Source organism: Aotus nancymaae, unplaced genomic scaffold (assembly GCF_030222135.1).
Source record: "Aotus nancymaae isolate 86718 unplaced genomic scaffold, 86718_ANA_hifiasm-v0.15.2.pri h1tg000011l, whole genome shotgun sequence".
In the NCBI taxonomy this organism is placed as follows: domain Eukaryota; kingdom Metazoa; phylum Chordata; class Mammalia; order Primates; family Aotidae; genus Aotus; species Aotus nancymaae.
Window position 1 is genome coordinate 9137461 of NW_026988422.1, and position 16479 is coordinate 9153939.

Here is a 16479-nt window from a genome sequence, read left to right on the forward strand (position 1 = left end):
TTCTTTGAGGAACAAGATAAGTGAAACAATCTTCAAAATCTGTTCCTGAGAAGAGATTGGTATGTGGATTGTATGTGTTTGTTTTTTAATCATTTCTGAGGAAGGCACATGTGTATAACTGGGAGATGGTTTTTTACAGCTTTAAATTAACAGTAAACTTCAGTGTCTTTTCCTCCTTTCCCCCTTTAAATATTGGCCCACCAGGATTTGAGTATTTGGGTTTGCCTTGTTTAGAACATGCCAGTATAATACTTAAGCAGGGAGAAATGCCATTTCCTGTCAGTCTGCTCTGAGATTTGTAGATGAGCATTTTAAACCTTTTTTATCTCAGAAAATGTGCTACCTGTTAACTGTAGCCAAGAAACATTCTCTCAGTATTGACAGATCTAATTTTATAGACTTCTCTAAGAAAAACATAAATGATTATTATTGTTCTCTTATTAAGAGACCTAATGAGTTACATCTCACATTTTTAGTTTTCTTTTGGGTATTTAGAGTATCTGAAAAATTCACAACTTACAGACAGCTTTCTGATAGTATTTGATTAGTATCAAATTGTATCTGATTTTCCATCAGAATAAACATTTTTTAACTGAATGAGAAAAGGTGATGTTATAAAGGGAAAATCATCACCTCCACCCATTATCCTTCATTGCTTTGATAGAACTTAGTACAGCAGTTCCGCCTTAGCCATATTTTTGCTTTCTGTGGTTTTGGGTCTGAAAATACTAAATAGAAAATTCCAGAAATAAACAATTCATAAGTTTTAAATTATGCTCCACAATGAGTAGCATGATGAAATCTCATGCCATCCCACTTCATTCCACCCAGTGCATAAATCATACCCTTGTCTTATCATATCCCACTGTACAATATGCATGTATAGGAAAAAATGTGGCATATGTAAGGCTTATTACTGTCGGTGGTTTCAGGAATCTACTGTGGGTCTTGGAGCATATCCCGCCTCTTGTAAGGGGGCGCTTCCGTAACTGCCGTTTCCTGGTGACCTTTCAATTAGTCATCTGACCCTCTTCTCTCTGCTTCTCAACTCTTACATATTCCTCCAAAACAGTTTTAATTAAAAACATTTCTAGTACATCCCTTAGCTAGCAGCCTAACACGTTTGCTTCTTATAAGTTGGTACTAAAATTGCTCTCCTTTTCCCAATACATCTTCCATTTTCTATCTACCAAGCGTAGCAGTTCTCCTACAGCCTCTTCCGTCTGTCTAGGTTGCACGTTAGTTAATAAGTCTCACTAAATGAAAGCCAGAAGCCAGCCTAGGATCCAGCAGGCATGTTGCCATTGCTGTGGGGCCTTAGAGACAGTCAGCACCAGCCCAGAGATGCCCAACTTTGCTGGTGGCATTTCTGAAGTCATTGGTGATTTAGGTTAAAGCATGATGCCTCTGTGCCAGGGAATTCATTGAAACTGGCTTTACTTTGCTCGTTGAATATTTTGTCTTCATTCTACTCAACTCTCTAGAATGTTTTCCTAATATCAATGCCTTTTGTTTATGTTTTAATGAAATAGCAGTCAGTAAATTTTTTTAAAGTAACCTTACAAAACTACCAATATATCATATTACCAATAAGCTTGCCCTATATACATGTATGAGTCTGTAAAATAAGAAACTGTATGACTAAAGTATGCTTTGTACTGAACTTTATTAAAAGCTCATATGCCAGTGGAGAGAATGCAAAATTCCCCACTTCTAAAACATTCTAATACTATAAATGATGTTTCTACTTTTCTAAGGTGATAACATAACCTGTCACATGAGTTTACTAAGAAAACTGTGTTGCTAAATCTCAAGCATTTCAGAAAAGGTGTTTTTTTCCTTGCACAGAACTTACTTACATGCCCTAATACCCAGAGACCCTGTTTTCAAATGGAATATCTTAAAATATATTTCGCATCATTTTCTGTGTCATGTTTGGTCAGGTGCTGATTGATTCCCCTCTCCCCTTTTAATAGCTCCGCAAAGCTGGATGAAGAATTTGAAAAAAAATTCAACAGCCTTCCTCAATATAGTCCTGTTACATTTGACCGGAAATGTGTTCCTGTCCCAAGAAAAAAGAAGAAGACTGGAAATGTGTCCTCAGAACCGACTAAAACCAGCAAAGGTTAGATGTGACCTGTACCTTCCTGCCATGTGGTCAGAATCTCAACTGACCCTTAAGCTAAGTTTCTGCAGCTCCCTTTAGACATGTAATTGGATTTGGAATTGAGGCAATAGGGAGTTAGAATCTCAAGTTGCTTTCCAAGGTTATCTTTGTTTCTTGTTTTTTTCCTTTTTTTCTGTAGCCCCTTTCCATTGTCATCTCAGTCTGTATATTTGCCAGTAAAGGTGTAGCAAAGCTTTTGCAAAAATGTTACACATGGTCTTCAACCTCCTGCTCTCCAGAATTCTAATTTGGAGTGCTAACCTTTTCTTGAACAGAAACTGCTGGTTGAGTCCAGTTCTTCTGTTCCTTGTGTCCTGTCCACAACAGGTTGAACTCTTGTAAATCATTCTTTTCACCTGATAAGCAGATGCTAACTCCTCTTTACTGGCATTATAGACCAAAGAAAATAAAATTACCTGAAATCTTCCAGCCACATATATATATATAATCGGTTTTGTTAAATTTTAAAAACGCTTTTCAAGTAATCAGTTTCTCCCCTGCCTATATCAAGGAAGCTTTTTAAAAATTATCAGCATGACTTGGATGGATCACAGCATTCATCAGGGAAAAATCTATAAAATCCTAAAGGGGGATTGTAAGAGGGTGGGGGCATTTTCAGTGGTCTCATCATCTGGGACCACTGTTGACATCTGTGGGACAGGTACTGGAGTACTAAACATCTTGCCCTTCAAGCACAATGAAGGACTGTACTACCCAAAATGGCAATATAGCTTTCATTGAGAAACTTGTCTTCTGATTTTTCTTAAGGTCTAAAGATTGGTAGGGAAAATGTACCTCTGGTTTTCCATACAGATATGAAAGACTTCATTTAGTTGGCTCTCCTATAAGGACATGGAATAGAGAGATGAAGAACTTGGGTGGCTGAGCTGTAGTTGCTTTCAGGATCAAACTCTACCAGGATTTGCTGGAAGAATTCTTTTAATTATCCAGCAAAAGTTGCCTGCTTCATCAAATTGGATAATTTAATCAAAACAGATTACTTCCCTTCTTTTGTGGATTTTAATTGATTGATCTGTTATAAATAATAACAGATACAATTTCATGAATTTTAAGGACTATATATAGACTAGGGAAAATTTAAGGTAGATAGATGAGGGAAAATTATGGTTTATTCTCTGAAAAAACCTGAACGTGTCTCCTTCAACGCCTAAAAGCCCTTTGCACACTGGAATTGACACAACCAAACAGCGTCAATTTGAGATCTGTATCTCAAGACAGAACTGAAAGGTTGAAGAAAATTTCCCCTTCGTGATTAAAGCCAGGGAGGTATATAAAAGTCATGTTAGAATTAGCTCAGTTTTCCTCTGTGGTCAATAAAAATAAGTCTAGTGAATAAAGAACTAAAAATGAAATGTTGCATCGCCAAGTTTGCTCATCTGAGAAAATAAGATAGGGTTGTATCAAGATCTTCTAAGACAGAAATGAAGTAGACTTGTTGACAGGTAGGTAGCTGAGCACCATAATGGATTGCCAAATGAAGTGACAGTCTCTGTGCCCTGGAGATATTTAGGAATAGGAAAAGTAGTCCATAAGCCCAAAGATGCCAAGTATCTTGAGCTCCCATAATTCTTGGATTTAAAGTTGCTGATAAATACCTGACAAGCCAATAAAATGGAACTTAATTGATAGATGTGCAGGATGTTATTCCTTGTTCCACTTCTTATAGTTCAAAACATTCATGTTAGAGCTCTGAAGTTGGCTGAATTATCTCTTAGGGAATGTAACAATAGATTTATTTTTGTAAAGCTGTAAAACCCTGAAGTTAGGATCTATTTTCATGAGACCTTCTCTTGGGTCTTAGTTGTCTGTTACACGATTTTTCTCTCCCAGCTGAGATTAACGGTATTTCTTTTGATGTGAAATAGCTTTTTGGAGCTTTGGATTATAGTTCATACAATATCATTTTAACTCTTACATTATATCTCTCAAGCCACAAAGTCACTGGTTCTTAACAGAGTATATCAGTAATTACATATGTGGGAAGTCTTCCAAGATCAGGTTTTGTTCTGCCTTCTGATTTATAGAGGAAAATGCAATTAAAATAAAGCAGAAATTAAATAATGTATTATTATTCAGTAAACTAAAGAAATAGTATTTGTGACCGATTGTAATTTGGCATTATCAGCACCAATATACTAGACTACAAGTTATTATTAATGACATTATTATGCTAGCTATGCTGTAATTGCCTGATCTTTAGGGGATAGAAGAGATTGTTTTCTTAGACTCTAGACCCTTTCCACCTTTGCATAATGAATCACTCAGAGCAAACATTGTGTATGAGGTCATTAGTTCATTAGTAAAAGGGTATATGTCCATCAGAAACCTAATTTTTCCTCTAATAATTTGCCTTTTGTCCATATTTTGTTTTTTCCTTTGTCATTCAATATTCATTATATTTTTCTTCATGACTTATACTAAGTACCTTTTTAGGTACTTCAGCTTACATAAAATGTATAGAATCTTTCTAAAATGTAATTTCTAGAAGAAATTTTTATGTATGCATTTATATAGTTGTATAGCTCAAAGTCATAATACTTGCTCGGGTTTATTCCTCTGTTTTCTCAGTAGTCTCCATATTCCTGTCTGTATTTCCAAGTAGTCTTTTCCTGTCTTTCCCATGGTCATCCTACTGTCTCTGCCCTGCCTCTTATGTCTATGTCATGGGTCTTGTTAAAAACTTTACAATGAAAAGGGGCAAAAATAACTTTAAAGGCCACTTTCCTCCAACTTGGGCTGTGTTATATTAAAACAGAGCATGATGACAGGAATAGAATTTCCCTTTCCTTCTAAAAATGAATTGTCTAGCAAATTCTAATCTAACTCACAATGCAATTCAGCTGAATCAGCCCAAACAGTGTTTTCTGAGTTATGTCAATGTTATTTTAAAATATTTTTAAATGAAAGCATTAAATTGTATGTCTAAATTTAATTGTAACTCCCTAAGGGATTTATTTTACACATGTTTTTACATATACTGCTAATGTATGAAGCATTGTTTACAAAAGTATCAGAAGTCAGAGTTTTCTGTAGAATAGTAATTTTTCAATGGAAGTGGGATCATGGAGAAAAAGAATTGTGTTGAAATTATGCCAACTGGACTCACTTCTCCACCTTATTCTTTCTATCCTTACATAGCTCCTTGGCCCATTATCAAACATACTGTTAATCCTTATGTTTTTTTCAATACACACTTACATTTTAAGACTAAAATTAAAAATGGTTAAGCCATTGAATATTTTAAAAAGTCGCAGTGGGGAATAAAAGAAGCAGGTTTACAAGATTGAAGATTGAAGACAGAATCCACTGTTTGGGTTGGAGCCAGCCCAACAGTACTTTCAGTCTTAGAGAACTGAGATGTGACAATAGATCTCCTAGTAGGAAATTTTAGCTTCCAGGTTGGGCAGAGTTCTCTATTTTTCCCCATAACTGAGAGTCTGCACGGCCACCAGATTTCTTCAGGAATATGGTGGCAGCACCTTTGCAGGTATAAAAGTTATACCTAATATAATTTTGAGTTTCTTAATGCATACATGTCTAACTCAATGAAGTGGCTCTTCCTGCTCAATGAGTCTTAACCTGATTGTGGCTGATTGACTCAGAGAACGTATTCAAGTCAGTAAATGCACATGCCCTGCAGGTGGGAGCACATTGCTATAAATTATCACATAGAAATTTATTTTTCATTGGTTACTCATTACTTACATGTCCAATATAGAAATGGCAGCCTAGTCTTAGAACAAAACCCTTGCTCTTTATATGTATACATATATATAACTTAAAAACATGAAACTGTAGAACCTGGGCAAAAGCCACCACCACCAGAGTTATGCCTGACATTTGTTTCTGACAACAAATCTAAAGAACAGGTTCACCTTACTCACTGACCTTGAAAAAGTATCATGCTAGGCTGATGCTGAAGTGGCTCCTGTGTCGCTGCAGCTTCTCACCCCCAAAACTTTGATTTTTCAGCAAGCCTTGAACAGTAACGTTTTGGAAAGGTTATTGTCAGTGTCCTTCTGGCACCCCTCTTAATCTCTCAGCTTGTGGTTTGGCTCTGTTGTTTTCTGCCCAGCTGTGAAGTTGAGGTGCAAAAGAGATTGATACCTTCAGAATACAGGCCATCTGCCCAAAAACTTAAGTAGAACTTAACTTAAACCTAAGCCAGTTTGCATACCAGCAATTAGGGATTTTTTTTTCATAAGGAAGCTGAAGCTGATGCAGATATGTCCTTCAGAAATTTGGTAGGATGGAAGCTTAAGATATCGTAGTAGAGTGAAGAACAGTTGTGAATATTTGTTTTCTGAGTGAGTCCTTCTAAAACCCTTCCACTGCATTTCACTTTCTACCATTTTTCCTCCTCCATGGACACTTCTACATTAATGCAATAATTAACTAAGGAAAAAATATAATAGTAAATTTCCTTATATTTCTATTTATTACAAATTTTGACTTTATTTCCTTTAGACAAAATACCCACCATATATGCCATGCTGATTGGCAGAAATCAAAAACTTCTTGACTCTAAAATTCCTCCTTTTCAGTGACTACAGTTAGATCTTATCTATTTCTTTTTGAGTTTGTCACTTTCTTTTTTTATCTGAAGTTGTCATCTACTTAGAGTAGTTTTATATCTATGATTTGGGGGGTGGCCAGGAGAAAGAAATTTAAAAAATTTTAAGTTTACAGAAACTCTTCTATGTACAAAACTACTATGATTGTTCTTGTTTCATGTTAAAATTGACAAGCTCTATCTTTAGCTTAAATTACTTTTTAGATTTCTCTGAGTATGATTGGGTCCGAAAATACGTATTTCTTGTTTTGTGACACAGTGTATACATCGAATCAGTTTGCTTCTGTGAACTACTTCTTTATATCATTCTTCCTATGAGCCTGTACCCTATTATTAAGTTATTTTCCTACAGGTACATCACTAGGATCTTTATGATCCTGAGTAGTAGAGTTATTTTTCTCCTTTCCCCTACTTGTGTTTTCTATGACTGTCTATGTATCATTCAGGTCCACCAGCCTACAGTTTCTTAGGTTGTATAAAATACATGAGGCAGTGATTGCAAATAGATATTAGAGACATCTGTAATAGTATAATATGTACATGTGATATATTTTCTTTGTACTTGTTAAATTTATCTTCTTTTCTCTTGCTCACTTTTTCCCAAAGAAGCGAACAAGGAGGCATTTCTAGTTTCATTTAAACCACCACTAGCCAATTTAGAGGCATTTGCTATTGGTTATTTAGAAGGATTGTTTAGTGTAGTCACCAGAAAACACTTGCACAGATTTATGATCTCAGTAATAACAGCAACAGCTATAATTTCTTGAGCTCTTACTTTGTGATAAGGAGTGAGTGCATTAAGAACTCTATCTATTCATCGAATAAACATTTATTTAGTACCTGTCATGTGCTAAGCACCATTGTAGGCATTTAGATTATATCTGTGAATGAAAACAACCCTAATGTCACCAAGATTATATTATAATAGGAGAACCAGACAATAAGCATAAACAATAAGCAAAATATGTAATTTGTTTGAAGGTGAGATGTATAGTAGAAAAAGAATTGCTTGATAGAGCAATTAGGCAAAAGGTCAACAAGAAAAGACTTGAACCAACAACACAAACCAACTAGAACTAACAAACATATAGAACTTTCTACTCAGTAATGGCAGAATGTATATTCTGCCCAAGTATACATGGAACAATCTCCACAATAGACCATATGCTAAGCCATAAAACAAACCAATAAATGTAAAAGGATTGAAATAATACAGAGTATGTTCTCTGACCATAGTACAATGAAATTTAAAAATCACTAGTAGAAAAAAAATTGGAGAAACTCACAAATATGTAGATGTTAAATACACTCCTAGATAACCATTATGTCAAAAAAGAAATCAAAGAGAAATCAGAAAGTACTTTGAAATGAATAAAAATGAAGACACAGTAGAAGAGAATTTAAGAGATGCAGCTAAAGCAAAGCTTAGAGGGAAAATTATAGCTCTAAATACCTATATTAAGAAATAATAAGGATCTCAAATAAGTAACCTAGCCTTCTACTGTAAGACACTCAAAAAAAGAAGAGGAAAGCAAACTCAAAGGAATCAGAAGGAAGTAAATAATAAACATTAGAGAAGGAAGTTGATGAAATGAAATTATATTAAAACAATAGAGAAAAATCAATGAAACCAAAACGTAGCCTTTTGAAAATAACAAAATTGAGAAATTTTAGCTAGATTGACCAAGAAAAAAAGAGAAGACTCAAATTACTGGAATCAGAGATGAAATAAAAGACATTACTACTGACTATAAAATGAAAAGGACTGTAAACAATACTATGAACTAAAGCCAGTAGATTAGATAGCATGTATGAAATAAATAATTCCTGGAAAGACACAAACTACTGAAACTGGCTTAAGAAATAGATAATCTGTATAGACGTATAACTAGTAAAGACATTGAACTAGTAATTTTTAAAGTACCTGGAAAAAGAAAATAAAGCCCAGGCCCAGATGGCATCACCACTGTATTCTAACAAACATTTAAGGAAGAATTGATATCAGTTTTTCTCAAGTGAATCCAAAAAGTCCAAGAGAAGTGAACACTTCCCAGTTCCTTCTGTGAGGGCTGCATTCCTTTAATGTCAAAGACATTCAAGACATTCACAAGACAAAGACATCACAAGAAATGAAAACTGCAGACCAATCTCTCTTACTTATATGAACACAGAAATCCTCAGCAAAACACTAGCAAACCAAATTCAGCAACATATAAGAATTATACTTCATGGCTAAATGGGATTTTACCCTAGGACTGCAAGTTTGCTTTAATATTCAAAAACCAATTAGTGTAACATACCCTACTAATAGAATACAAAACAAAAAACACTTGATTATCTCAATAGATTTAGGAAAAGCATTTGATAAAAGTCAATGCCTTTTTATGGTTTAAAAAAAAAACTCAACAAACTAGGATTTAAATGGAACTTCCTCAACCTGATAAAAGGCATCTACAAAAATACACAGCTAACATACTTAGTGATAAAAGTATTGGATACTTTCCCCCTAGGAAAAGGGACAATACAGAATGTCCACTCTCACTACTTCTGTTCAGCATTGTACTGGAGGTTCCAGCCAGGGCACTTAGGTAAGAAATAGAAATAAAAGGTATGTAGGTGAGAAAGGAAGAAGTAAAATTATCTTTATTCTCAGATAACATGACCTCGTATATAGAAAATCCTAAGGAATCCACCAAAAAACTATTACAGCTAATAAATGAGTTTAGTACAGCTGCAGGTTATAAGATCATTAGATAAAACTTAGTTCTGTCTTGATACACTTGAACATTCGAACTGAGCAATCTAAAAATGAGATTAGGAACATAATTCCATTTACAATAGCATCAAAAATAATAATAAAGTACTTAGAAATAAATTTAACCAATAAAAGAAGTACAATATAATGAAAAATACAAAACATTGTTGACACAAAGATGATAGAAATTAATGGAAAAACATCCCATGTTCATGGATTGGAGGACTTACTATTGTTAAGATGGAACCGTTTCCCCAAACTGATCTACAGATTCAACCCAACCCCTCTTAGAATTCCAGCTGACTTCTTTGTAGAAATTGACAAACGAGCCTAAAACTAATGTGGAATTGCAAGAAAATCAGAAGAGCCAAAACAATCTTAAAATAGAAAAAAGTAGCAGTTGATTTCAAAACTAATTACAAAACAACAGTAATCAAGGGAGTGTTGTACTAGAATAAAGACAGACATATAGGTCAGTGGAATAGAATTGGTAGTCCAGGAATAAACCTGCACATTTTTGGTCAACTAATTCAACAAGGGTGCCAAGAATATCCAATGAGAACAGTATAGTCTTTCCAGAAAATGATGCTGGATCAACTAGGTATCTGCATACAAATAAAGTTATATACTTACTCATATAATATACAAAATTTAACTTAAAATAGATCAAAGACTTAAGTGCTAAAGCTAAAACAATTAAACTTTCCAAGCAAATGGGCAAATCTTTATAACCTCAGATTTGGCAGTGAATCCTTAAATATGATACCAAAGCCCAAGCAACAAAAAACGAAATAGATAAATTGGACTGTATGGAAATTTAAATCTTCTGTTCTTCAAAGAACACTGCCAAGAAAGTGAAAAGACATCCCACAGAATGGGAGAAAATATTTGCAAATCACACATCTGATAAGAAACTTTTATCTAGACTGTATAAGGAACATTTACAACTCGGCAGTAAAAAAGACAGCTCATAAAAATGGGCAAGTGATCTGAATAGATACTTCTCCAAAGAAGATAACAAGTACATGGCCGATAAGTATGTGAAAATACAGTTGACATCATCAGTCATCAGGGAAATGCATATCAAAACCACAGTGGGAAAGACACCATTTCACATCCTTAGGATGGCCGTAATAAAAAAAGATAACAACAAATGTTGACAAACATGTAGAGAAATTGAAACCCTTATACACTGCCAGTGGGAATGCGAAATTGTACAGCTGCTTTCTTTGGTAGTCTAGTAGGTCCTCAAAAAGCTAAACAGAGTTACCACATGGCCCAACAAGTCCATTTCTAGGTTATTTGCCCTATAGAAATGAACGCCTATGTCCACACAGAAGCTTATACTTGAATGTTTGACAGTGTTATTCATAATAGTCAAAAGGTGGAAATAATCCAGGTGTCCACCAACTGTTGCATGAATAAACAAAATGTGTTAAATTCATTAAATGGAATATTATTCAGCCCTGATACATGCTATAGCATGGAGGAGCCTTGAAAACATTATGCTAAGTCAAAAGTGACATCATAATATGATTCTATTTATATGAAATTTCCAGAATAGGCAAACCTATAGAGACAGGAGATTTGAGGTTGCTTAGAGAGAGGGAGAATACAGGTATAGAAGGGGTAATACTAAAAGGGTTTGGAATTTATTTTTGAGGTGATGAAATGTTCAAAAATTGGTGGCAGTTGCAAATTTCTGAATACAACCACAAGTTGTATACTGTAAATGGGTGAATTGTGTGGTATGTTAATTATATTTCAACAAAGCGGTTTTTAAAAATCAGTTAAAAGAATAGGTTTGTGAGGGAAAGGGAGATCAAGTGATGGGCATGGGGTTGGCTTGCTTTTTTATATAGAGTGGTCTGAAGATAGTTAAGCAAAGCCTTGAAGGAGGTCAGGAAGTTAGCCATGCAGACATCATGGGGAAGAACATTTTCTAGGCAGGGTAATGGCTGGTTCAGAGACCCTAAAGTCAGGAACACTGAAACTACATGTGCAGGGGACTGCCAGGAGGCCTGTGCAGCTAGAGAGACTTGAAGGAGAGGAGCAGCAGGATATGAGATTATGGAGGTAATGGAGCTCTGGATCTCTTAAATCCTTGTAAGATAGTATAAGATTGCTGGCTTTTCATATACACACCATAGAAGAGGTCTGACTGGGGTGATGCGTTTTTGAGTCTTCAACTTATAGCTGATATTTATTTTATTCATTTAGTTTTATTTTATTTTAAAGCCCTGAGACTAGAGGTAAACACCATATGAGTGAGAGTAGAGAAAAGGACAAGGACCAAGCCCAGAGCTTTCCAAAATTAAGAAGTCAGGAAAAAGAGTAAGCAGAGGGAAAGATCAGTGATGAAGAAGAGAAAATAAGAGAGGGTGGTATCCTAGAAGCCCAATGAAGGAGGCATTCAAGGCAGAGGGTATGGCTGTAGTGGTCAGAAGCTACGGGAACAGACTGGTGCAATAAGGACCCACAATTGGCCTACACAGCATGGGGGTCCCGGATGACCCAGTGAAGAGCAGTTTTTTGTGAGTGGCAGGGCAGAATTGGAGTGAGTTTAGGACTGAATGGGGCTGGGCACAGTGGCTCGTACCTGTAATCCCAGCACTTTAGGAGGCAGCGTGGGTGTATTGCTTGAGCCCAGCCTGGGCGACATGGTGAAACCCCAACTCTACCAAAAAAAGACAAAAAATTAGCCAGGCATGGTAATGCACACCTGTAGTCCTAGTTACTCAGGAGGCTAAGGTGGGAGGATTGCTTGAGCCAAGGAGGTGGAGGTTGCAGTGAGCTGAGATCATTCCACTACACTCCAGTCTGGGTGACAGAGTGAGACCCTGTCTCAAAAAAAAAAAAAAAAAAAAAAGAATGGAAGGAGAAACTGGGGACAGCACAGGCAACCCTTCTGTGGAGTTTTCTGCTACAGGGGGAATGAAGAACTAAGGCAGTAACTGAGGTGAGGGAGGTTTGGTTAGAAGCCACCTTTTTTATTCTTAAGTTAAAAGAAATTATGTTTGTATACTGATGGAATGACCCATTGGAGAGGGAGAAATGATGGTGTTGAGCTGGACAGGGAGGGTGGTGCTACACTATGGGTGGAGGAGCTGACCAGATGGGATTGTAAGATGGTTCACCTGCGGACAGAAGGCAGAGCGTGTAGTTATAGCTGTTGGTAGGTGGGTAGATGCCACAGGGGCTTTGAGGCAGTCAGGGCTGTTGTTGGTATTTCTGATTGTTAACTGGAAAAAAAAAATCTCAATTCTGTTTCTTTATTTGAGAAAACTAAGAATCTGAAACATCTCCTGCTTCCACCCAGAATAAAGTTTTTTGGCAAATATTTTCTATTTTTAAGTCACTTTTTTTCCCCTGATTATCCTTGGAAAAGGCCAGAAATCTATCTAATGCTGTCGGGTCAACTGCTGTCCTGAAAGTGCTATCCTTGTTGTGAAAATCCATTTCTTTGGAGAGATAAAACACATATGCCATCCTTTCCTTCATGGTATTTAGGAGTCTAAAGTAAAATCTTTTCTCTATTGCAGACTCTGGCCACTCTGCTGTTACTGGTTTTAGTCTGTTTCTACTCACTGAATCTGAAGTTTCTGCTTAGGGAGTCCCAGCCTTAATGGAGGCTTTGCCCAATACGTTTCTAAGGAAAATCTCACTGGTTTAAATAGCCTAAAGAAGCGGGCTGAGCACCAGTTAAATAAGTGAAGATGCAAGATTACATTTCTTGCGACTCAATTTGCTTATTCCAAAGGAGGGAGGAGGGTGTAATTGTTGAAAAATACACAATATTGTTTTATGAAACATTGTGAATTTAAAATATATCTATATTAATATTGTCTGTAGGTCCTTTCCAGTCTCAGAAAAAGAACTTATTCCACAAAATTGTCAGCAAATATAAGCACAAAAAGGAGAAGCCTAATGTTCCGGAAAAAGGTATTGGTGCCCTCCATCCTCCATGAAGAGTTCTTGGTCACCTCCATTGTGATTCATCTTTGAGTAATGCTTCCGTGCACTGCCTTTGCCTTGTCTTCCCCTGTGCTTGCTTCAATGCCATCAGCTCCTGACGCGGTGTTTTCATTCTTTCTGGTCTCTGCAGCTAATTGCAAATCTCCTTCACTTGGATTCCTATACAAATCCGTATTTGTCTCTATTTTCAGAGCCCCATATGAATCCTAAAATTGCCTCTTCTCATCTGTATTTGGTGTGTTTTGCAATTCAGGCTTCTTGACCACTTATCCATTTATTTTCTTTGACTATTCTTGGTTTTCACATGCTTAGCAGCCCTTCACACCATGACCACATTTTCCTACTTCATGAAATCTTACAGTTTCATATTCATGTGAAAGTGCCACCGTTTCTGTACTTCCTTTGACACTTGAGGATTCTTGTGGACCCTTTTCTCTACTCGTAAGTTGTAACCTCTTTTTTCCCCTTATCGTTTACCAGCCTCTTCTTCCCACCCCCTTCAGTCACATGCCTATTATTTGAAAAGGCAGTAGAGACTGATTGCACTCTGTCCCCTCTTTACTGGGAACGTCTGTCTTATTGGTACGATCTTAATGAGCCTTTAAACCTCTTCAGGGCTCATCTTAAGATCTCTTTCTTCCCATAGCGTAGGACTCCTATTCTTCTTTCACATAGAAGATAAATCTTCCCATCTGGCTCAGTGCAGCCACGTATTCTGTAGGTCAGGCTTTCTTGAGCATCTCCCTGCATGCTAGTGTTGTGACTGCCATAAACCACCTCATCCGGTGCCCATTTGCATCCTTCTTGCATGGCCAGATGTGAAGCATTCCGTGTTTCTTGAATGAGGCTTTTAACGCAGCTGTCTCCTGTATGTGGACATGTGCGCCTGTGTGTTCCTGTATGTAACCTTTTACTTAATTTGGGCTTTCTTTTCACTTCCACTTCAGCTTCTTGGTTTTGTTTTGTATATTGATATTTTTACCTCCGATTCCAGTAAAGAAACCTGATTCATTAGGTGAAAACGTCAGCTTTTTTCACTCCCTTTTATTGATCTTCAGATTACTTCAATTAAAGTTGCAGAAATAATCCAACGCTATATTTCATAAAAGACAAAAAGTTTGTTTTCAATCCATTTTTTGTACAGCCTCATTACTTTAGCTGACAAATACCATTTTAAGAATTAAATAATTGAAATACATTTCAGCTTCATTTGTGTGATGTTTCAAGTTAGTTTGTGTATCGTCTTGTTTTTGTAGCATGGGTGTCTACTAAGAGTAGAGTTTTACTTTCCTTTCCTTTCCTGTCGTTTTTAGGAAGTGGGGATAAATGGTCAAACAAGCAACTCTTCTTGGATGCCATTCACCCTACAGAAGGTAAGACAAGCAATGTTACTGTTTAATTGCGAAAGTCGGAGCTGGAAATGGCATAAGTTCTGTAGGTTTTTTAAAGGTATAATTTATATAGATTCAACCAACAGCATTAGACTTACATGTTCATATAAGTAGGTTATTTTTAATTTTCACATCAAAACTGCTATTTGGGGCCAGGTGCAGTGGCTCACTCCTGTAATCCCAGCACTTTGGGAGGCTGAGGCAGGCGGATCACCTGAGGTCAGGAGTTCAAGACCAGCCTGACCATCATGGAAAAACTCCATTTCTACTAAAAATACAAAATTAGCCAGGTGTGGTGGCACATGCCTGTAATCCCAGCTACTCAGGAGGCTAAGGCAGGAGAATCGCTTTAACCCAGGAGGCAGAGCTTGCAGTGAGCCAAGATCACGCCATTGTACTCCAGCCTGGGCAACAAGAGCGAAACTCCATCTCAAAAAAAAAAAAAAAACTGCTATTTGGGGGACTCCTGCCAAGGGTCAGACAGTGTATCATGTGGTGTTTAATCTGTTAAAGGGCAATTTGTAACCTTTGAATCGCATTAATCAGAGATTAGAATTTTTCATAGCTAAACATATTCAACATTGCAGTTCATGTTGCTGGCAGATGCTTATACCTCGTGGGAGTTGGAATAAGAACCTGGTTGGCTGGGCATGGGCAGGCCTGCAGGTGTGACTTCTGACCTGGATGTTTTCCTAGCCCAGCCCCTAGTACCTCTAACTGTGTTAAAATAGAACACCCCAAGGCTTATGGGTAGCCCAGGAAAAATCTAATATTAACTAGTCATGTTATAAATCCTAGGTGCAGATTTGATTTTGAAATTTCTTACAGCCATATTCATTTGTGACTTTAATTAATGTTAAATATTGAGCCCTTTGGTGAAGGCCAATTTCTGCAATGGTTAAGGGGCCATCCCTCCCTTCTTCCAATTGATTCTCTTTTTTTTGCAGATATTTTTAAAGAGCTGACATTTTTGTAGTGCTTAATTAGGAGTCACTTCATTTGAAAACTAGAAGGGATTTTAGAGATCTGTTTTGACTCCTTTGATTCATTTATATCCAGAAATGGGAACTTAATGACCTAGTCCACATCTTTTGACTCACAAATATGTTATCATTCCTTTACTGAAAATGAGAAAAAAATAAAATGTACAATTGGCTTAAGTCATTTATCTGAAATACTCATGTTTTTAAGATAGCTCTCAAAAATGGTCAAGTTTGAGTTCATTTTAAACATAAATACTTTTTATTTAGGTAGACATAGGTCACATGAGCCACATTGGCTTCCATGTCATTTTACTTTTACAGAAAACGCCAGCAATACATCTGTTAGCTCACTTGTTAATTCGCATTCACAACTCCTGTGGAATATTCTGCTTCAGTGCTGGCAAAACAAAATACGAATTGTGCTGTTCACAGCATTAAATCCTAACATCCTCAAATTGGTACATTAGCTCTTGTATATTTTAAAAATATATTCCATACAGTTTTGATCAATGTAAGCCACTGATGAACTATCGGAAGAGTTTGAAGGACATTTAGGACCACTTTACTCTTTACTTAAAATGATAGTGTTTTAAGTACTTTATTCTGTTTTGTTA

General features: G+C 36.5%; 1 protein-coding gene across 7 annotated transcripts in view; it reads left to right on the forward strand.

The window, feature by feature from the left end:
* BBX (BBX high mobility group box domain containing) overlaps positions 1–16479 on the forward strand; it is a 277027-nt gene that overhangs the window by 242311 nt on the left and 18237 nt on the right. For 5 of the 7 annotated variants that reach the window (XM_012476576.2, XM_012476594.3, XM_021667025.2 and 2 more), the window contains 3 exons: positions 1977–2125; positions 13369–13458; positions 14805–14864. In XM_012476576.2, the coding sequence (XP_012331999.2) occupies positions 1977–2125; positions 13369–13458; positions 14805–14864 (299 nt within the window). The remainder of the gene's footprint in view (positions 1–1976; positions 2126–13368; positions 13459–14804; positions 14865–16479) is intronic. The other 2 variants (XM_012476596.2, XM_021667026.2) reach the window with 1 other exon arrangement.